Source organism: Linepithema humile, chromosome 7, assembly GCF_040581485.1.
Source record: "Linepithema humile isolate Giens D197 chromosome 7, Lhum_UNIL_v1.0, whole genome shotgun sequence".
Lineage (NCBI taxonomy): Eukaryota > Metazoa > Arthropoda > Insecta > Hymenoptera > Formicidae > Linepithema > Linepithema humile.
The window spans coordinates 4,160,103-4,182,054 of NC_090134.1; the positions used below are offsets into that span (position 1 = coordinate 4,160,103).

Below are 21,952 nucleotides of genomic sequence, written 5' to 3' on the forward strand. Positions count from 1 at the left end.
GCGTTACAGAAGAATGTTACAAAAATAATTGAGAAAATTGAATTCAAGTTTTCACTGCATAGTCATTAAAATAAGAATATGTGGATTAGCCTGATAGAATATTTGCTTTCACCATAACGGAATTCTGACGCTTAAACCTATTACAGATTATTTATGTTGAAGATTTAAATGTTAAAATAGATAATATTAAATAGAAAATTGATTGGAAAATATGTGCGAACAATTTTGAAAAAAATTTTCTATTAGTTTCAATGTTAGTTTGTTTTTCTCTCAATGCTATTCGAAAGTAGGAAAACGATTTGATATCATTGAACTCATTTCGATGAACGCCAAGTTAATGACTATCATACATACACATGAATACATCCACACAAATAAAAGATAACAGTAACATTCTTAAATAAATCAACGTAAAGATCGATAAATGAAGCTCGTAAATTTCATAAGAACGATATTAATTAATTCGGCGTGTTCACTCGCGGACAAACTTGTTCCGTGTTTTTCGTAATCGCCATCGAGATTGTCGATTTTGAAAGTCAGCAACCGGCCGTCACACGAAATCGCTCATATTCCTAGCAGACAGAAATGGGAGCTCGAAACTCTAGCCAGGGACCTGTTGCAGATGATCCTACGACCAGAAATATGCCGGGACCCTCGAGAAGCACATTCCAAAGAAGGGTCGAGGGGAGAAGACGGGAATAGCGAGATTGAGATGGGAAAAAAAGGAGAGTACTACATTATAATTCAGTATATATATATATATATATATATACAAGTCTCTTAACGAAGCCAGTAGTCACATGCATTGATATACAGTATCATAATAATATGTTGTTTATATTATAATAATCACTCACAAGATAATTGAAAAGAAATATAAGATAAAGCGAGGCAAAAACAGGAACTCATTAACATCCGCTGCGAAATTATCAATGAGAACGCAAGATAACGAATTAATTTTAATGACAGAGAGGACAAACAATTTTTACGATATACAGAGAAGAAAATAAGAAGAATCGAGAAGGCAGAATAGAAACTCGTCGAGGACTGACGCAGCAACAAGTCTTGCAGAATTAGCATTCAGACCAGCTCGAAGATAGGTTCGAGAAAAAAATTCACAGAACGACGGCGAGAGTGAAATGGATGAGAACACGAGACGAAGAAGGGTCCGGAAGAGCAGAAGGACGGAATGCAGATGAAGAAGATGCACTGGCACGTATCCCGATCGTTCAAAGTATCCTTCGGCTCCTTTCGGTTGGAATGGACCCGGATGCCCTTCGCGCTGCTCTTTCGGAGGGCCGCGTATTGTCCGCGTCGGCGTGCGGCGCGGGGGGGCTCCGGAGAAGCGATAGAGCGAGGGCAGGGGATGGGTACATCGGAGGGGGAGGGGGGAGCTACGGCAGGGCACCCAACTTAACCTTCGAGCAAACGGTCAAAACGCAATCAAATCGGAGTCCACTCACCTCGAGTCGCTCGTTCGTGCCGCTCTCCAACGACGCCTCCCGCGTCATTCACCGTCGCGACGGTCGCTTGTGGCCACCCCCGCAAAGAAAGCACCACTGATGGTAACACAACAATAAAATACCACACGTTGCACACACGTCAAAGCGTTTGTACACGCACAATGTTGGCGCGCCGCATCGTCCTGCGATCGTTTAAAAAGTAATCCTCGGCGCGGGCGCAACACCGAACTCGCAGCTCAGATTCTACGGTCCCATCTGAGCCATCACTGCGTCGTCGCCTGTTCCTTGTTCAGGATTACACTCCGCCGTGTCGGACGAGATCGCTCACACATGTGCAACGATCGTCGTGGATAAGACGCGAAAAATGCGATGCCGCGAGGATCGCGCGCTCCGCTCCGAAGCGGCAGGTAAGTGTGACAAACGCCGACAGACCGACGTGTTGCCGTTTGACCTGCCTGCGAACTGACCAATCGCTGCGCAGGTGGTACCCCGCTGGTGGCAGGAGCAGGGAAAAAGACACGAGGGGCCTAACCACCTGCGGCGCGACCTGCTGGGGCCTGGTGCAAAATGCTCCGTAGATCAGGCCCCGGTTCTCTCACGCTCTGCTGATGCTGTTCGGTCGTTGGTAACGCAGCACCATTCGGTCGTGAACGACGGATGGTGGGTTGTTCGGCGTTCCGGAACGTTATCATGGAATGAATAGAGCGTCCGTTCACAAAGACGAACTGAAACACAACTGAAACACTCGACAAAGGTTCCACCGTTATCAGCTGCTGATAATTTGCTTGATTAATTTATTACGCTAATTATACTACAATGACATGCACGAGGCGAAGAAAATTAGCGCCTCAAATTTGTCATTCAAAAGAATGCGGAATATCTCTCGTGTTTCTCCAATCTAGATTAAAGATTATGTTTATTTACATCATATTTTAAGTAAAAAAATATATTATGATTGTATTAAACGTGCTACAAAATATTATTTTAATGAATAAGAGATGGAATATGAATATGATTACATTTTTTCAATTTCTCAATGATCAATAATTCTTGGAAAGATTTCTCGCGTTATAAGCATTATGATGCTCATGCATAATAATACAGCATTGATTATATTATCAGCAATATTTCTTACTAGATCACGCGTTACGTTTTCGCGATAAAGTCTGGAAAAAAACGATAGACACATGTGAAATTCCTTATCGTGATGAAGCAATGAAATTCGATATCGTTCGGTGATGCGTCAATGTGGGGAAAATATTACGTGGCGGGCCTCGCGTACGGTGCTTCAAGGCTGACCCGGCACATAGGTACTTATTGTATCAAGTCTCGTTAACGGAGATGTTCATTCACTCGCATCGACCAGATGACCAGTATGGCTCGCGTAACTCGCCGCCGCCGCTGCGTCTCACTCGTGTCGCGCGATTGCAAAAGTGGCCGGATACAGCGGCGAATGCGATTTAGGTGATATGTGTCTGAAGCATCAATCTTGCATTATGGAAAAACAATCGATGTTCGATTGACAACGATGGCGGCGCTGGTTCGTCTAAAACGTGGTAGCGTCCAGCTCAGACACGCGGCACTCGAAGTCAAAGGTACGTGTGTCCTCAATCGACTTCCTTCAATAACGTTCCTCGGAATTCTCTAGGCGCATATTATTACCGCACGATCTCGAGATAATTAATGAATGATTTGCGCGACGCCTTACATCCGTTCAGATTTAAAGAATATCAATAACTTAATGATTATTCATAGTGTCAATTTATTTTAAGTATCGTGAAATTATTGAATGATAATTTTACAGCCATAGATTTTTTTATTTAATGTAAAATCGATTTTTGCATAGTCGATCTCGAGAAATCTCGAGATTAAAATTATATTTGGTGTTATTATTTGCAGTTAGTATTTATCTGTAATTTGTAAAAAATTAGTATTACATTCAATGAGATATATTGAGATGCATGACGAATTTTCCGGTTTACACTACTCAAAGAATTAATAGTATCGCGCATTCATTGTCTTGTCGAAAAGCTATTTGCGTTATATTATCACTGAGCCAAAGTCGAGGTCACCTGTAACATATTCGGAGTAGTGGAGAGATAGTGCGCAAAGAATCAAACATTGGGAGTGATAAGAGCGAGATGTCGTGGTCGGTCGCATTATTTTTGAGTTCTGTGAGATGGCAGACTTCGTCAAGAGAGGTAGCGTGCAGTTCGTTAAACGTGGCAGTTGTCAACTAAAGCTCGCTGCGCAAGAGGTTCGAGGTTCGTCTATTTTAATCACTGAAACTAATTTTCCTTTTTTATTGCGTCACATCTAATTTTATTTAACGCTGTCACGCTACCACATTTAAAATAACTTTATCAATATTATTTATTTATTTGTAATAATTTACTTAGTGTAGCATAATCACAATCAAAATTTTTCCACTTAAAAAATCTTATAAGAGGAAAATTTTACATATTTGTACATTGCATATTTTTGCAAATTATTCTTTTTATACTTACGTTAAAATTAATACGCAAAAACCATCGTGTCAGTCGTTTGAGTAAGTTATCAAAATCAAACATGTCGTGCACTGTGTTTGGAAATCACGATAATGAATGTACACACATAAAATATTTTTTTGCTACTTATATTCTATCTATCGAGAATAACGTCATTGAAAATTATTGATTTAATTAGTAAAATATTTATTATTATATAATAATTTTTTATTTATTTTTGTCAATAACTTGACAATAAAAAATTGCTTGACAGTAAAAAAATTACGTAATAACTTTTATGAACATTCAACAATTTTCATTAGCATTTTAACGATAGTAAGATTATTACTCTATGTTTTATCGATTTTTACCAGTGATTTGTTTGAAACGCAAGTAGCAGCATAATTATCATGAGATATCACGCAATTATATTGTTACTTATTAGCGGCTGTTCGAGCGCGACACATCGTCGCCGCGCTGGTCGCAGTTGGATTTGCGCTCTGTGGCGCAGTCGAAGTTAGCTCTTCCGTTGCATTACTGGCAAATCAAAAAGATAATCATGCCATCATCGATACTTCTTGGCACTGTGATATGCTGGTCAATATCACCAGTCGTAATCGCACCGAGGACTTTGAGATTATATTTATGGAGGTACTAAATATATTCTGATGTCATTTAGCATTACATATGCATTCTTTCTATTTTAACTTATCTAACATTTTATTTGCAAACGCAAATATAAATGACACAGAATTAGCTTTAAATATAATTATTTTACTTTCGCTTTAATTGTTGAATTTGTTAAACAATTTTAAGAAAGGAAATGTATATCTTTTTATAAACTAGTTTTTTAAACTTGTCTTTAAGATTTTTCGAGAAATATTGCACGAAATGTGAGGAATATTTATTATTCATGTTATGAACGACAGCTGCCGCAGGAGGAACGAGCGGAATCGATTATGCGCGAGGCCTTTTTATGGGGACAGGTTGCCGGGCCGATCCTGGGAGGTTGCCTGGTGTGGGGTCGATCCGGGCCCTCCATGGTGTTCTCACGAGCGGTTCTTAGCGCGTGTTTAGCGTCTCTATTAGTACCCGCAGCCTGGCGCGGACCGTCGCACGTTGCGCTTCGCTTGTTTCAAGGATTATGCACCGTAAGTCGGCGCGCAGATTTTTTATTGCCGCCGCCTCTAAACACTTCGCAATGCGAGCTCGATTTTGCGTAGCGCTGTAAAAACACAGCGTCGCGTTAACGACGCACACAAAAGCTTCGCGTGAAAATGCTGAGGATTATTGCGACATCCTCTTTTTGTAGGGCGCGACCATGCCTGCTGCTCACATGTTCGCTATGACCTGGTTTAAGAGCAACCATAGAAGCTGGTACTTCAGTTGTTACGCAGGTATGTTGCTGGTTGCGAATATGGCTGTTTAAACAAGAATGCAAGACGGGAACAATATACTTATTTCAATATTGTTCTATACGATAGTTGTACTTGGGAAAAAACCATATAATTTCTAAGATACATTTTGAAGCATTTTATCGGACGCTTTTAGCTGCTACAACTGGTCCAAGTTAATTGACTAATTTTCATACTTTAAGCTGTCAGCGTTGGTTATTGCCTCACCGGATGGCTGGGCACCGCTGTGGTACGAACATTCGGTCGCGATTCTTTGTGTTACGGTCTGGTTCTTTTGGCGCTATGTTGGTACTTCGCATTCGGTCGATTCGTCAAGGATACGCCGAAGTCCTATCAACACGACACAACCGTAAGCGACGCTTCCGAATTGCTTAGCTAGCGCTTGTCAGGAGTCTGTCGATCTTGAATATGCTAATTGGCTGATAAGAAATTACTAGGATAATTGAATGTTTTTCTGTGTAGATTCGAGGAATTTTCCGTATGTTAATTAGCATCTACGACACATTATGACAACTGTAATGTTGACTTGGAATTTATCACGTGCATAAATAGTCTACGAAACAGTTTCCGCGGTGAGTAATTGTTTGCTGATAATTGCAGGCGGCTGTGATACCGTGGGGCAAGCTATTGAGATCTGTACCCGTCTGGGCGTCCGCAGTAGCGACTATGGGTAATCAATGGGGCGACGCGACGCTCGCTCTTGGCATGACGAAGTATCTGAAACTCATTTACGGGTTCTCCACGGCTAATGTAAGTTAATTGAAAATCATTATTCTAACATTTTTATTGTTAGAAAAACACGAGGAGAATGAAAAAAAAAATATATATAAGCGGGAAAAGAGCGTAAATTTTGTATTATGACTCAGTTAAGTAACGGCATAAGAATTCAGTCAGGAATTTTATTCGTACGACCGATCAATATTCCGAAGACAGCTGTGAACGCGTAACAAATCTCACCCCGTTACTAAGTTACGATTCTATTCAGGACTCAGTGCTGACCACATTACCTCACATCGGTCACTTTATGGCTGCGCTGACATGCGGTCTTCTGGTGGACCACGTTCGCGAGTCTAAAATAGTTTCCACGACCACGGCGAGAAAGTTGGTCGTTTATACAGGTGTGTTGTGTGCCTCCATATATATAAGTATTACGCCTATTACGCTACGAAACGCGCACAAGAATTCTAGTCATCCGAATCATCTAATAATTCAGTTAATTTATGTATATAAGGTGATAACTTTAGTTGCCTGTCGGAAGATTTCTAACGAAAGCATAAAATTTGAAATTACGGAAAGTGCATCATACATTGAAATCTATGTAAAATCTAATATTCGTTATCAAATTACGGTGATGAAAAAATCGGTACATTAAAGATTATACGTTGCGCGTCGCGATACGACTCGATTGCTAGTGCAACCCATGCCTTAAGATCTACGAGATCTCATTACGATAGCTCACGAGATCTTATTATGATAATTGAAGGAAAATCTCAAACGTGTTGAGTAACAAGCTGAGAGCTTCTTTATTCTCTGTAAGCTGTATTCTATGTAGCAAGTGTTATTTCCTCAACATCTTTCGGAACTTTTTAATATTCGCAACATTACTAAATGCGGAACACATGATTAGCGCACTTCATCCCCGCGGCCCTTCTTTTCGTCGCCGGTTACGCCGGCTGTCAGGCCCTGGGTGCTGCCTGGCTGGGGATAGCAGCCCTCCTCGTTTCCGGTACTGCACCGGCCGGTGCACTCGCGGCTATAGCCGACCTCGCACCTGCGGAATCGCCGGCGTGTGCCGCAGCCGCGTGCGCTCTCTGCTCCACGCTGGGCGCCGCGGGATTGCTAGCCGCCAACTACTTCGTCACTCAGGCTCTTCACGGCTCCGTAAGTCGAATTAGTATGACTCGGCGCGCGCATTGTCCGCCCACGCAAATGTAACACGCTAAATAGCTTTGTCGTGCCACGTCCGCGAGCATTGAACATAACACGCTACTGTTATGTAAAAAAGATTTTAGCGAAAAGACTTTCTTTGTGCTTTCTACGTTCCGCATGACTCACGCTACAATCATTTATCATTCGCTCTTAAATTTATCATTTTGTATTTGCAATCTGTCCGCTTGAAGCTAAAGAAAGAAAAAAGGTTCTAATTTCGAAGAAAAACAATATCGCCGATTTCAGATCGCTGGCTCCTGGCGATTAGTGTTCGGCGTCGCGTCCGTCGTCTTGTTGACGACCGCTGCGGTCTTCCTGGCGCTTGGTAAAGGCGTTCCGCAACCGTGGATCCCATCCGTGGCGAGACCGCGGAGTCACGATGTAATCTACGAGCAGGACGCGTTGGAACTCGATTACGAGGACGTGGGCGTGCAGACCGAGCCCTACGGGCCCTATTCGGTGGAGGACGACGTCGAGAGTCTAAAGAACGTGCCTCGCTCGGCGTCGATTCACTCGAAGATCTCAGTGACCTCCAATTGAATTGTGACCGCCCTCGTGCGATCTTTTCATGCCATTTTCACGCCTTATTCTGTGCCAAGGATACCTTATTCTTCTAGATTATCGCGATAGAGAAAATAGTGTACAATAACTGCGCGAGAATACACGCACGATGCAAAGGATGTATATAAATTAAAAGTTAGGATTACATATTTTATACGATTAAGATAAATTTGTCTCGAATAACAATGCTACAATAACAAAAAAAAAAAAAAAAAAAAAAAAAAAACAAATAAATAAAAATATAAATCTCCATCTCTTATTAAAATTGTACAAGCAAAAGTCTGCTTCTTACAGATAATAATCTTTCTATTACAAATTGTCGCAGGATTTCGCGTGAAACAAAATTAGAACACCGGATTAACTTGAGATAAAATTGTTGCGAAACGATGCCGTGAATAATAACAGGTAGATTCGTCGACTGATAATTCGACGCGTAGAAAGTCGATAAAGATGATAAGAGTGTCGACGCGCATTAGAAATTGCAGAAGTTAAGTATCGCTTTTTTATCTCTGATTGCTCGCTTTCGACTATTGTTGAAACAGTTTCGCTTCATCAGGATGTTCCGTCGCGATTTTCTCCGTACACGTTATTTCCTAACAAAACTGTTGCATACAAGTATACGTATTACGCGCGTCCTGCGAGACAATGTGTATCCTCCACGGTGACTTTCTATCTGTGGAGAAAGAGTGAGAGAAAAGCCGGCGGATGTGACAGGCGCTCTAATTAGATGGCTTTACGGATGGCGTGTCCTCTTAGCGGTGCTGATCCCACCTCGAAAATGCGTCTACGCTATTGCGCCTAGTGCATGCACGGAATACCGGAAGGCGTATATAAGATCACTGTCCGCGCCAGCGAGTGTCTCCGTGTCCCAATGACGGCCTTTCACGTGCACGCTTGCATATCCGGCGGGCGTGGAAAAATCAGAATACTGTTTAGATATCCGCGGAATATGAACTGCCGTTCGCTGCAAATTGAAATATTTCGCGCACCACTTTTTTTTTGCGCCAGAACTCGTTCGATCGACATTCTCAACCAATTATTGAATCAATATTGGCTTTGCGGTTATCCATACAATACGTTTGCATGATGATTTGTTATTACTCGCTCATTCTATTTATTAATAACCGGTACGCGTATATTTTCGTACTCTTCCAATAAAATTTTAAGAAGCTTAGAATAAGTCTTTCTGACCTCTTTGTTTTAAGTACGATAAAATTAGCAATACCAACATTTATTTACATTTATGCTTATTTATGCGCGATAATCAACCAAGATGATCAAGTAATTACTTAAATCTTTTTTGTTTGACGACAACTTGAATTAATAATTATTATGCAATTCAGAAACTCCAGTTTCCATTACTTTTTGATCATCGCCACTTGTGCAAATCAAACATTTGCTGAGCGGCAATTGCGCCGTTTCAAGAATCTTCCAACTCGTGAGATATTTGCTTAGTGTCGTATACGTAACGCGTTTACCGCAAAACTTGCTCACGGACAAGGAGCGAGCTCTCCAAATGCGTGGAAACCGCGCGCGAGAGATCTCGTGATCTCCGCCCCCGGCCGCATACTCGCGCGCGACTATGCGAGTTTGTTGTGCAGATCCGACCGGGGGGCAACGGTGTCGCAACTCGCGACGCTAATTACGACAGTAGACGCGTTACTATTCTTTCCCGGCAACTCTCAGGGACTTATGAAATGAGTTCTCACACAGCGCCTCGTCTACGACTCTTTTCTTTATTTCGATGCGTATATATCACACTAGTCTCTTACGTAACACCGTATTTACAATCGCAAGCAGGGAGTACGCTAGAGATGTTTTAGGGGTTAGAACTTTCGCATGTTATCCTCGCATTTCAGTGATAGGATAGATATTCTCTTTTTTTTAAATAGTTAGTTGAGACAGATGCATCAATGATTGCCTGCTCATCAATAAATGTCCAAAGTATTTGTCTTGCGATTACGTTAAATATTATAAGTACATTTTTTTAATTTAAAGCTGTGGGTATAATTCTTATGTTATAAATATCGCATAATTATAAATTACATTTGTTATCTGAAGTTATTTGATCATTTACTGATGACTTCATTAATTCTCTCTTCATTAATAATTTAATACATTGAATTAAATTTTGTGTAATATCTGAAAGATATGTGAGAAAATAGTATTTTTGTTCAGGAAAAGAGTTCAATTATCTAATCATATCTCTTAATCGATCATACATTGATGCATCTATTTTAGCGAACATAAATATGTAACGACGAACGATAAATATGCGCATCAGCAGACGTTGGAAAGTTATCGTGTAGAAAATCGGTCTGCATAGCGACGATTTCCCTTTCGTGAAACCGATATGATTCATTAACGATATAATGCGTCCATTGCGTATGCGATATTGGTATTTGTTTGCGAACGGACATATCCGTTCGTCTCCTGTAAAAAAATCGCTACTATTGACGCAAGCTGCTTCGTCACACTTAAATATATTACCGTAAAAATTTGACAGCGTTTAAGGATACTTAATAATAGATGAAGCAATATTTAAAAATTGCCGAAAGCAAATTCGCGGCTGTTCGTTGACTTTCATTGTATTTTCTTTGTTTTATAAAAAAAATTATAATAACTAGTTAAAAAATTCTACAATAATTTACTTGCAACGAGAGTAATATTCCTTTCTAAGGAATTCCTAGCTACTTCTAATCATTCGGTCATCGTTACATCTTTTTCCTCATATCTTTTTCCTCTTCCTCGTCGTCCGCAATAATCTGCACACTCCTGATCGGACCCGTCTTCCTGTACCTCGACGCCGGCGTCGTGGTACTCACGATGGTTGTCGGCATCATCGTCGGCCGTTCGGCGTTGATCGCCAGATTCACCATTCGTAGCAGCAACGCCTCCCTGATCGGCGCCGGCAGGATTTCCTCGTTGTCTTCCATGTCGTGCGTATAGAATTTCTGCCTGTACACTCTTTTGGAATACCTGCCGTCGTGGTAATCGTCGTACTGAGGATAGAGCGGATTTAGAGCTCGAGGATACAGCGGACGTCTGAGGGGCACGCGGTCGCCGTATTGCACCTGTTGCTCGTACGCCAGTTCAGGCCTTGGAAGTGGCGTTTGATAGCCCGCCGGATACGACGGGTACGGTTGTTGATCGTACAGGGCATCCTCGAGGTAGCTTTTCGGATAGGCCAGAGCCTGCACGCCGTACTGGCTCACCAGCAGCCTCCGCAGCAACGTCTGGAAATCACGCCGGCTCAGAGGGGGCGTGATCGGATTCGGCGGTTCCGGCGGCAGTGCCAAGCTGCCGGCTCGGTAAGGATACTCGGGCGTGGTCGGCTGGTAGTCCCTGTCGTCCGGATGCGGCACCGGACTCGGCACCGGTCGCAGAATCGGCCGCGCTCGCTGCTCGGTTTCCGGATAGATCAACGGTCGCACCGCAACGGGACGCGCGCGCATGTAATTGTTGTTCATCGCGATCCGCGCCTCGTCCTCTTGATCCGGCGCCGAGTTCTCCGTCAAGTAATGGACATTGCTGTCCGTCGTGGTCGGATAGACCGGCTGCTGACTCGGCGGCGGCCGGAGAAGAATTCTGCCGATCGGTATCGCTCTGTAGACGCCTTCTTCCTCGAGGTTGCCCTGTATATTGCCTTGCACGAGTAATCTGGGCGGCAGCTCTCGCAGATACTGTTCAGGTGGCTGTCGCACGAAGACAGGCTCGGCGGTGGTCTGTCTGAGATATTCCCGGTTGTCCACAGGTACTCTGGCAGTGGAGGTGCGAAGCAGGATCGGTTGAGGCGACGTGCGCTCCTCCTGAGTGGGTTTCGTCTCCGCTTCGTAGACTCGAGTTCCGTCATATTTCGGACCCGCGCCTCCTAGATTCTCCCGATTGACGTAGAGCTTCGGTCGCTCTGGACGCGCGGTAGTGGAAACTCTCTGCAGAATCCGCGGCGGAACAGTCGTGGTGAACAAAGGTCGCGTCGTGGACAGGGAACCGCCGGCGCCGTAAACGTCGGAGTGTTCGTCGCCGTCGTCGCCGGAATTCTTCGTGGTTTCGTCGTGCAATTGTCTCCTCAAGCTATTGCCCGTCGTGATCTTAGCCTCGTCCTCCTTCTCCACGAAGTCCTCGGAGATCGGTGGGAGGCTGTGCTCGATCGGTCGCTTGGCGAAGATGAGCCTTCGATAGGCGCCGCTCTTATCGTCCGTGCTAGGTCGATTGATCTGCGAGTCTTCGTCTTCGGCTTCGTCTTCGATCACGATCGGCCTCTGCTGGCCGTTGATGATGAAACGCGGTCTATTTTTAGGCGTGCCTTTCAGATAGTGCGCGAATATCGTTTTCGGCACTTCGGTGGTGGTGGAGGTTGTAGATGTTGCGCTGGTACTGACGGCAGGTTTCCTTATGCGAGGAATTGACTGCACGACCGACGACTTTGTCGGCGTTTCCGTTGTCGTAGCGTACACGATAGTCGGCTTCTTCGTGGTTGCTGTACGATTGACGCGTGGTATACTTTGTACGACCGACACGTGTTCCTGTAATGGCGGCATAGTGGTCGCTTTGAAGCCCGTTCCATTCGATGAGGAGTACGAAACTCTCTTTATTTCGCCTTCAGCGTCGACGAAGCCGAATGTACCTTTGATATTGCCTAGCACGTCGCGGCTCTCGACCTGACAAAGCAAGATACATTCCGTTCACTTTTTTGCGCAATCTTAACATTGTGAGGGAAACGAATTAATTTCTTTACTGTTAACATAAAAAGGTAAAAAAAGGGCGCCAAGTACACGCCTTGTTATATTAAAAAAAGTTTTCCTCATAAAAAAACCTTTCCAAAAAATTGTTTTTTTTTAAAAAGTTTTCCTCATAAAAAACCTTTTCAAAGAACTGTACTTTCAAAAATATATTATATTAAAAAAAAGTTTTTCTCACAAAAAACTTTTCCAAAAAAAGTTGTATATATCATAAAAAACTTTTCAAAAAGATTGTATTTTTTTTTCCAAAAATATATTATAAAAAAATCTTTTTAAAAAAATTATATATATTTATTATAAAAAACCTTTCCAAAAAAATTGTACTTTTAAAAAAGTTGTATATATTAAATAAAAATTTGCTACATATTCTGTCTATAAAAGAGGTGATATCAGAAAATGACGCCAAGTTTAAATAAAGAACCTTTCAAAAAAGTTGCATGTATATCTAATTATTTATTTAAAAATGATATTTATGTTTATATCTAGTTAATTCTTTTTAAGTATACTTTTTAAAATAATTGCATTTGTATCTAGTTATTTTTTTTATATCTGTATCTAGTTAAATCCGTCATATTTTCAATACGACAATCCTCTTTTTGATTATAGAAATCTTAATTTATACAAACCTAATAATTTTTTTTGCACAAAGTGAAATATGTTGTAAAACATACAATTTGAGGAGACACGTATTTTTTTATAGCGGCCCTAACTCAAATTTAAGGGATCAAACACTCCTTTGAAAAAAAAACGATTTTTTTCTTTGTGTGTAACTATCGCCAAAACCGTAGGAGATAAAAAAATATTTCAAATAGAAGTTGTATGGCTTGTAATGGACTTTATAACTGTGTAGTTAAATTTTCAAAAAATGAAATTTTTTTTAATTTACCCCCACCCCTTGTTATTATTTTTTCAAATTTCAAAATTTTTGTAATGACAAAAGTTGTAGCATTTTTTACGCTGAATTCAACCATATATGATTTTATTATGTTTTGAAATCACATCTTTCAAAAATGAGTCATCAGTATCACATTATATGCGTCGCGCTGCATGACCGTTTATACCGCACTTGTGTTGTGCATAGTCGCAAAACAAATATAAAAATGACATGTTATTATATATTTGAGAAAGAAAAGTTAACTAAAATTGTTGCTAAAGCATCTTTGAAGTTTTGCTTGCAGTGACCACGGGAAAATAATTTATGAAACGAAAACAGTGAATGAATCAATCTATTCAACATATATCTACCCTGACTCTACCTTCTTGGCCCGACTTGACTGAGAATGAAATAAAATATAAAATTCTGTACAGTTTACTCTTTTTCAATAATTTTAATATACTGTGATTCTACATGCTATTACATTCCACTAAATTACTACGATTTTTTTAAACTATGGTATATAAAATGTATATTCATACGAAATGCAGCGATTATCTATAAGAGTGTAATGTGGAAGGGATGCTTTAGCAACAATTTTAGTTAACTTTTCTTCCTTGCTGACAGGTGTAGAAAAGGACTACCGTGTATTCGGATGGCTAATAAAATAAAAGATATTTGAATTAAATAATTATATATTATTATCTTGTGTTATCGATAATAATACAGTTAAAAAATATGAAAATAACTTTTACAATAATTTAGATCTGAAAGGATTATGTATTTCTCGTTTTATTCATTAACATTTAAATGACATTGTGAATTCTAAATATAGAAATAATTTCTTGTTTTTAAGATAAAAATTCATAAAAGTATAAAAATGTAAAAATATTGTTATAACGAGATCTATATATAAACTTCTTACCGTGAAAAGCGATTAGATTTGTATCTATTTAAGTTATTATTGATGTTGATGTAACATTAAACGTCGTCATTGGCATTGTTCGCATAGAAAATCACTACTATAAATGTAATCAGAGGTGGAAAAGATTAATCTGAATAATTAGTGTTCGATACTGTGGGAACTTATTGTGCCGTGCAATTTACTGTCTTTAAGAAAAAGCCGACAGGCGCGGTCGACATTACGCACGTAATTACCTTGAATGATCCATCGCCGGCTTCGTAACCGTACGTGTAAGAACCGTCTTCGTTCACCTTTCTGATCTGCTTCAAGATCGCCACTTGATGATCGTGATTCGTTTCTGACGTTTGCTGATCCGTGACGTTCGTGCAGCCGGCGGTCGCCAGGCAGAAGAATGCCATCAGCCATGGCGTCATCTTAAAAGCAAGATTTTTCTCTGTGAGAAAAAACGCAATAACACAAATATAGGTATGACGCATGATGATACAGATGATGCATTATGAATATCACGAGAAAGCAGTGTCAAAAATTGTAATCGAGTACGCGAGTTCTGAAAACGACGAATTTCAATTTTCACGCGATGAGAATTATTTATTTCTAATTTATTTAATAATTTACGCAAAATGAAATATTTGCATAATACGTATGTATATCCACATAACAATGTAACATGCACTTGTCACTCTATAGCGTTTCGCGTTCTATAAAACATTTCCCGGGATAAATCTTGAAGACATATGGGCGAAACATCACATGCAACCGTTCGCCGAAGCGCGCACTTTCTCACGAGCACCAATGTCGACTTGGCGAAAAATTGCTGGAACGTGTAAGATCGAGCACTTAGATGGATAGCGATTGAAATCGATCCCGTTCCCGCGCGGATCGGACACCGTACTCGCGCACTCGGCAATATACCTTGCTAGAACTGGAAACCATGTTACCGCGGATGCGGTGAATGTTCTTAATACCGCGTGGGGTGTCGGGTGCCGTTATATATAGGGTGACACAATAGGAAACCGCCGCCGCGCCCCTACCACGGTGCGCTGCGTCGCGCCACGCTCAACCTTGATGACCCCTAAACGTTCATTAAGGCGCTGGAATAACAAATGATAGCTCTTTCGTAGACGATGGCCGTAAAAAAAACCGCGAAGCGCGCGCGCCGCAACGCTTCGGTAGAAAATACACAACAATAAAGGTCCGCGGTTGTGTTTGCTCATCTCGATTGCACGTTCTCTCGTCGACGAGATTGCTTAAGACAAGATTATTTTAACGAGTAGAAGATGGGAAAAGTTGCCAGATGATCGACTTGTTACATGAAGCGAACATGTCGAAAAATGGCTACTTTCCTTTTTCTTCAAGTTAACAGTTGCATTTTTAATTTTATATCTTGCGCAGATTTCGCAGTATTTGAATTTTATAGCATAGACGTTTCCTTTCTCCCGTGAAAATATACGCGAGTTTTTATTATCGGTTTTGTACTGATGTAAAAAAACAGTTCCTTTTACGAAGTACTTTACATTAAGTAAATTACGTTTTCCGCTCATAATCTAATTTTTTTAAATTTTAAGCAAATTTAATTTTGACAAAAATTTAATTTTGAATTTAATTATCAAACTTGTTTATTCTAATCAATAAAATTACTTTTAGTAAATATATAACGATAATTTTTCGTTTATGAAGACGCTAACTGCGGCATTGTCGCAGAAATTGCTAGAAACCTGACAATTCGCATGCCTCGTAATATTCCGAAGAAAGTGCTCCGATAATGGCGACGAAAAAGAGCGGAAGTATGTCCCCTGAGGAGGGAATGAGTACGATATTCTGACAGAATGGGACACACTCGAAGAAGTTTCGGCTTCTGGGGGACAAGTGAAAGCTGCGTGGGAGTTGACGGTCGGGCAAGAAACACACACAGTAGTAAAATCTGTAACAATAGTTCCCATAGTGTGCAACACCAGTATTGTGGTATTCGCTCCACTCTAGGCACTCCCACAGGACAATTATTACATCATGCAATTTCCTCCGTGTTTCGTATTCACTTTTTTGATGCCACTTTGATATGCCTCGCATTTGTGGACATATCGGCTGTCTATCTTACCTCGCGTCGTGCGTTTCCTCCGCGGAGGATTGCTGTCTCCCGCGAGGCTTCGCCGAGCCGAGATCCACGCGCACGCGTACGCAATGCAGCGGCAGATCTATTGAAATCTAAATAATAAAATATGCAGGATATCCGGGAAAAGTGTACGAGACGCATCGGAAGACACTCATGCTTTCTCTTAGGTACTAATTGCTTTTGACAAACCTAGAGTCAATTTCTTTGTCACACTTATGCACTTGGATTATTTAATGTCTCATTATGAATGAAAACCTATATTATATAATTGTATGTTAAGTATTATTGATTGTTTGTTAATTTGATAGGTTTTAAAATTTCTCTTGAAGTAAAATTAGCTTAAAATTGAAAAAATGAGATCTCGTTATGTATTCATGCTTCTGAACCTTAATTCACCAAAACATAGCAATTTTTACAGTTATATAACGTTAATTAGGTCTTCCATCGAGCTAAGGAAAAGTTAACTTTTAATTCTCAGGAACAATCTTATTGTGGTTCTATATTTAATTTTTCTCGAGAGAGTTTTAAATAGTGCAGTATTTAATTTAAAATTGTAATGCTAAAGAGCATTTTAATTTTTTAAAATAAAATTAAAATTTTATTAAAAATTTAATTAAAAATTATTTAGTTTCCTATTAATTATAATTTTGCAATCTTTAATTTTTTTACACGCTAAAGCAGCTAAATATTTGCGTGATCAGTTTCTGCGGAAACGAGCGTTGGGTATGGAGTAAATTGTAACGCAATCACCGGTTGCACATTATCTCTGTTATATTTCGACTGACACACCTACATCGTTACCTACGAAAGATCTTACATTATGTCCGTGGAAACCACAGGTTTGTGCTCTGTTTTCGGCGACCAGCAATGCCAAAAATCCGCTGAAATCTTGCCGTTTCTTATTACAGTAATGTGTTATTTGGGCGCGCCGAAAGATACCGTGAGTGCAACTTGCGAAACGCACGTTAATACGTAACCGGACAATTCACTAAGAATGTTAGAATACGCGAGACGAATGTTAAAACGTGAATATTTGTGAAATGCAATCAATGGGACTGTGATTGAAAATTTTGAAGAACTTAGAAACGAAATGTTATAAATTATTAACGATTATAATAAAATAAATTATTTAAAATAGCGCAGTTTTTATATAATGCAATTTATTAAACATTAAAATATCAAAATCTATATTATTTACAATCTTGGAAAAATACTAGTGATACAGGCAAAATACCGAGAAAAAATACAAATTTACTGAGAACTAATCTTACAATTCCATTTTGTCATATGTGTAGATCCTTTTATAATCTGTAGGCTGATTACTTCTTTTCAGTCGAAGGAGTGCTAAGTCATCGCAAAGTTTTTCCCATCCTAAATACATATTTTATCATTCGCAATGAACTAGTTATGTGTTGGTACTGACTCACTTGATGTCGTAACACGTAACGCCTCGGCAATGCTACCTTCCATACGACGTTGTATGACGTGATAACGTATACCAGGAACTACACTGGAAATTTAAAAATAAATTATGAAAATATGTGAAAGATATTTTTTGCATATCAAATTTCTGGGATTAATTCTTTTATTAATAATCAATTTATCATAACATACAATTGCAGCACACATTCTAGGAAAATTTTGATTGTAGATTTAATTAGAAATTGTTTTTGTTACATATAAATTTTAAGATTTATATCATTGTTGTATTATATACTAAAGGATGGAATATCATATAACATTGTGACAGATCCTCCAAAGATATGAGCATATTTAATATTATCACTGCTAGAGATCTCATATTGTTCATCTTTTTTGCGGTAAGGAACTAACTTCACATGAAATGAAAGCGAAGCGAACGACGAAATTATTGTAATTAGATTACTTCAGAGGATTGCGCCGCGATTGTCGTCTTTGTGTACCAATTTTTGCGCGAGCTAGCTCACTGGTATCACATCAAGCACGTAGCGCATCTAAGTGTTATAAACGCCGCCGTTAAATTATGTCAATCTACGTATTTTTATGTCTATCGCTAGAATGATAAAAATAGTCGTCACATCCTTTTGACATTTACCGTGTAAGATAGAGGATGTTGCGCATGACATGCCGTGTCTTGTCATTTCGCGTGATTGAATCACGTTGACACTCGCTAATAACACCGCCATCTACCTGTCTATTTATTACACGTTCTAAGTGACTATCTATTATTTTTGATTGCTACAGAATGCAATAAATCGAGAATGTTTCGTCTATCCTTATAAAGATGTAGTTTTATAGCTATCATTATTATATATCATTTTATATTTTCCGCATAATGAATAATGTGTTAGAAATATTAGATATATATTTACTTATATATAGTTTACGTAAAGTCACATTTTTAAACTAATAAAGAAATAGTCCAGAATTCTAAAATATAAAATTTCAATATATTGCAGTAAAGTTCTAGACTTACGAAATGATATGTGTGATTTAAGATTTTAATGATAAATGTACATTTATTTTTATACCTTAGAATCTTATATCATTATTTACTAAGTCTAAAACTTTATTGCAATGCATTGAAATTTTATATTTTACTAGAACAATACAGGCGCGCGATACGCGCGATCAAAAAACCCGATCGGGTACCAATCAAAAAACCCGATCGGGGCCCGATCAAAAAACCCGATCGGGGCCCGATCAAAAAACCCGATCGGGGCCCGATTAATAAACCCGATCGGGCTCAGATCAGGAACCCGATCGGGTCCCGATCAAAAAACCCGATTGGATCCCGATCAGGAACCCGATTAGGTTCCGATCAAAAAATCCGATCGGGCCCCGATCAGGAACCCGATCGGGTCCCGATCAAAAAACCCAATCGGGTCTCGATCAATAAGCCCGATCGAGGCTCGATCAAAAAACCCGATCGGCGCCCGATCAAAAAACCCGATCGGGATCCGAGTAAAATTATTAATAAAGTCCCGATAAGGAACTGATCAGGGAAGAGTAATCGGGTCCTGATGAGTATACCCGATCGGATTCGAGTATGAATATTAATAAGGCCCCGACAAGGAACTGATCAGACAAGGCCTTACTTAGTGATTGGCTCCTGATGAGTACACCCGATCAAGACCTGAGTGGAAATATTAATAAGACCCCGATAAGGAACTGATCAGACAAGAGTGATCGGGTCTTGATTAGTACACCCGATAGGGACCTTAGATGTTTGTAAACGCAATGTCCCTATCAGGAACCGATGGGGCTACACTATTACAACCTTATTTTTATTTAACTAGAACAATACAGACTCGTACTACGCGCGCGTACTTATTATAGTAATTTAATAAGTATGAAATCTAAATGTTTTAATAAAATTTTTTTTATTTTAAATAACCGTCAAAATAACTTTTACTCTCAAAGTATCAAACTGTCAGAATAATCGCGATAACCAATCAGCGTCGCGGAAAAGCACCAACAATACTTTCGATACATTCGAATATTGATCTTTCATGCTTTTTTTAAGAATGGAAATATATAGATAACAATAAAAGTTAACGGGCCTTTTTTATTCTTTTTATATTTATAAGAATTATAAAAATAATAATATGATAATAATATCTAATAACATAATATCAATTTCAATAAGATTTTGAACAGGTATTAATGATAAATATATTTTACAGTTTTCCTTCAAGCACAATTTTTGAAATAATTTATTATATTTGTACATAAAATAATGCAACAAGTATTTCATTTTAAAGTACGTAATGTGTACTATAATATAATTTTACTCTGAAACATTTTATTACCATAAAGATCTTTTTGTTTTCTAATTTATCGTTTACTGAATGGTAAAGTACAGTTATGGTAATTACATAGTTGCAGTAATACTTATGAATTCTCATAGAAGATAGAGATTGCTTATGATAGCAGATATATGCGGTCGTTTGTTAAACGATAGCAGCAATTGTCTCGGTCATCTTCTACCGGTAAAATGGAGAGCGTGTTTAGAAAGCAGTAGTGAAACTTTCGCTAACAGTCTGCGGCTTGCGTTAGCCACAAAACGATGAATAAACCGTGACTTATAGTATTACGGTCCACTGAAACTGAGTTCAAGGTTACATATCTCTTTATTATAGCATGAAGATCTCTCAGCATGGATTAATTAGAAATTGGAATATTTGTTTTTAACTTTAATATACAAATTTTGTTTTAATTATTTATCTGTACTAATTATATAATTCATAAAAGTAGGAAACATATATATTGCAATTTAGGAAAAGACACTCTAGACATTCTTTTTGTCCGACATAGATTTTGCAACGGGGAGTTCAGCTATTGTGGGAATCGGATAGGAACATGATACATCTTGTCGATACAGCGTCGAAAATAAATCATCGATCCAATTTACTTTCGCGATTGTATTCACGCGCGCACGTTTCAAAAATTAGGTAATATACTTAGCAACGGCCAGTCATGTATAAACCGTTTGGCTTGGTTTGATTTAACACTTCGCTCGACCCTTTCATTCTCGATGACTTTCACCTTTCAGGCGCTTTATAATCTACTTTTACCACAAAATCGAATATACACGCCGGAATAATGCATCCTTGTTCATTAACGTATCGCCTTCTTTGCGAACGATTATTATATACTCAAGTTGTATAAAAAAAAATTTTAAACTTATTATTATTAAGGACGTTATGAAAGCGTGCAAATTCTGCGCTCGAGACGTTGCATTGAAATTGGCATTTCATTAGGATTATCTTTCAAGCGAAACTAACGTCATACGTGATCATTATGCATATCAATATTGATTAGTTACGCGAGGTGACGATAATAAGATACAATCTATTTGAAATTTATTTAACCTTTTCAGGAACAATTCTTTTAAATTATTGATAGAAAGACAAGTTGCATAAAACGTGAGATGCAATAATAAAAGCCTCGAGACATGACTTGGAAATCGCTTGGAAATCGCAATTAAAATCGCTGTTTCAATCATTGTCTAAACGTCTCTTCAGTCGTGAATTACTTGTGGGATCTTGATGCGCGTTACAGAATAAATCCTGCTTGGATTTACGAACGCGCTAAATGCGTCGATTGTCTGCGATTTCACGACAACACGTGATTCATAATCGGAGCGGAGAAAACACTGCAGGTGGATAGCACGTAGCCGTCGTTCATGACGTAACGACGTTTAAACACGTCGTGCACGGTGACGCCGCCTTTCCCACTTTTCTAATTTCTTCTCGTTGAAGCGCCTTCCGCGCGTGATTCAGCTGTGGCACGAAACGGAAAATAGCGTGCCGCGGGGCATCGGCTTGTTAATATCTCGTCTGGTAGGAATTCACAAGTTCAAATATCTAATAAAACTCGAGGCCGACGTGTGAAGATATGCAAAATAATATTTGTCTGCGCAAATGCAAATAGAAGTAAAAACTGAAGTATTCTTGAAGTATTTA

The 21,952-nt window shown here is 39.4% G+C and overlaps 4 protein-coding genes and 1 long non-coding RNA gene across 7 annotated transcripts in view; 2 read left to right on the plus strand and 3 right to left on the minus strand.

Moving 5' to 3' along the window:
* Nucleotides 1-1,899, minus strand: part of LOC105668260 (tyrosine-protein phosphatase non-receptor type 13-like) — a 72,026-nt gene extending 70,127 nt beyond the window's left edge. The window contains exon 1 of the mRNA XM_012360523.2: nucleotides 1,464-1,899. The gene's annotated coding sequence lies outside the window, so the exon portion shown is untranslated. The remainder of the gene's footprint in view (nucleotides 1-1,463) is intronic.
* The window catches only part of LOC105668274 (uncharacterized), a 212,564-nt gene that overhangs the window by 109,379 nt on the left and 81,233 nt on the right, over nucleotides 1-21,952 (plus strand). The window lies entirely within an intron of this gene.
* On the plus strand, nucleotides 2,819-8,100 carry LOC105668265 (sialin-like). Of its 2 annotated transcripts, none has more exons than XM_012360533.2 (9): nucleotides 2,819-3,058; nucleotides 4,395-4,600; nucleotides 4,879-5,100; nucleotides 5,262-5,346; nucleotides 5,547-5,713; nucleotides 5,965-6,114; nucleotides 6,350-6,482; nucleotides 6,992-7,245; nucleotides 7,540-8,100. In XM_012360533.2, the coding sequence occupies exons 1-9, from the start codon at nucleotides 2,992-2,994 to the stop codon at nucleotides 7,831-7,833; spliced, it is 1,578 nt and encodes a 525-aa protein (XP_012215956.1). In that variant the 5' UTR covers nucleotides 2,819-2,991; the 3' UTR covers nucleotides 7,834-8,100. The 2 variants fall into 2 exon arrangements, with proteins under 2 accessions (XP_012215956.1, XP_012215955.1); XM_012360532.2 differs by lacking the exon at nucleotides 2,819-3,058 and adding an exon at nucleotides 3,541-3,727.
* LOC137000981 (uncharacterized) lies at nucleotides 3,635-4,397 on the minus strand. Its single transcript, XR_010891119.1, has 3 exons — nucleotides 4,321-4,397; nucleotides 3,971-4,041; nucleotides 3,635-3,751 (listed from the first exon to the last, which is right to left on the minus strand). It is a non-coding gene; the product is annotated as an uncharacterized lncRNA (long non-coding RNA).
* Nucleotides 9,572-16,465, minus strand: LOC105668261 (uncharacterized). Of its 2 annotated transcripts, XM_012360528.2 has the most exons (3): nucleotides 15,308-16,465; nucleotides 14,629-14,808; nucleotides 9,572-12,515 (listed from the first exon to the last, which is right to left on the minus strand). In XM_012360528.2, the coding sequence occupies exons 1-3, from the start codon at nucleotides 15,326-15,328 to the stop codon at nucleotides 10,569-10,571; spliced, it is 2,148 nt and encodes a 715-aa protein (XP_012215951.1). In that variant the 5' UTR covers nucleotides 15,329-16,465; the 3' UTR covers nucleotides 9,572-10,568. The 2 variants fall into 2 exon arrangements, with proteins under 2 accessions (XP_012215951.1, XP_012215950.1); XM_012360527.2 differs by having other exon boundaries at nucleotides 14,629-16,465.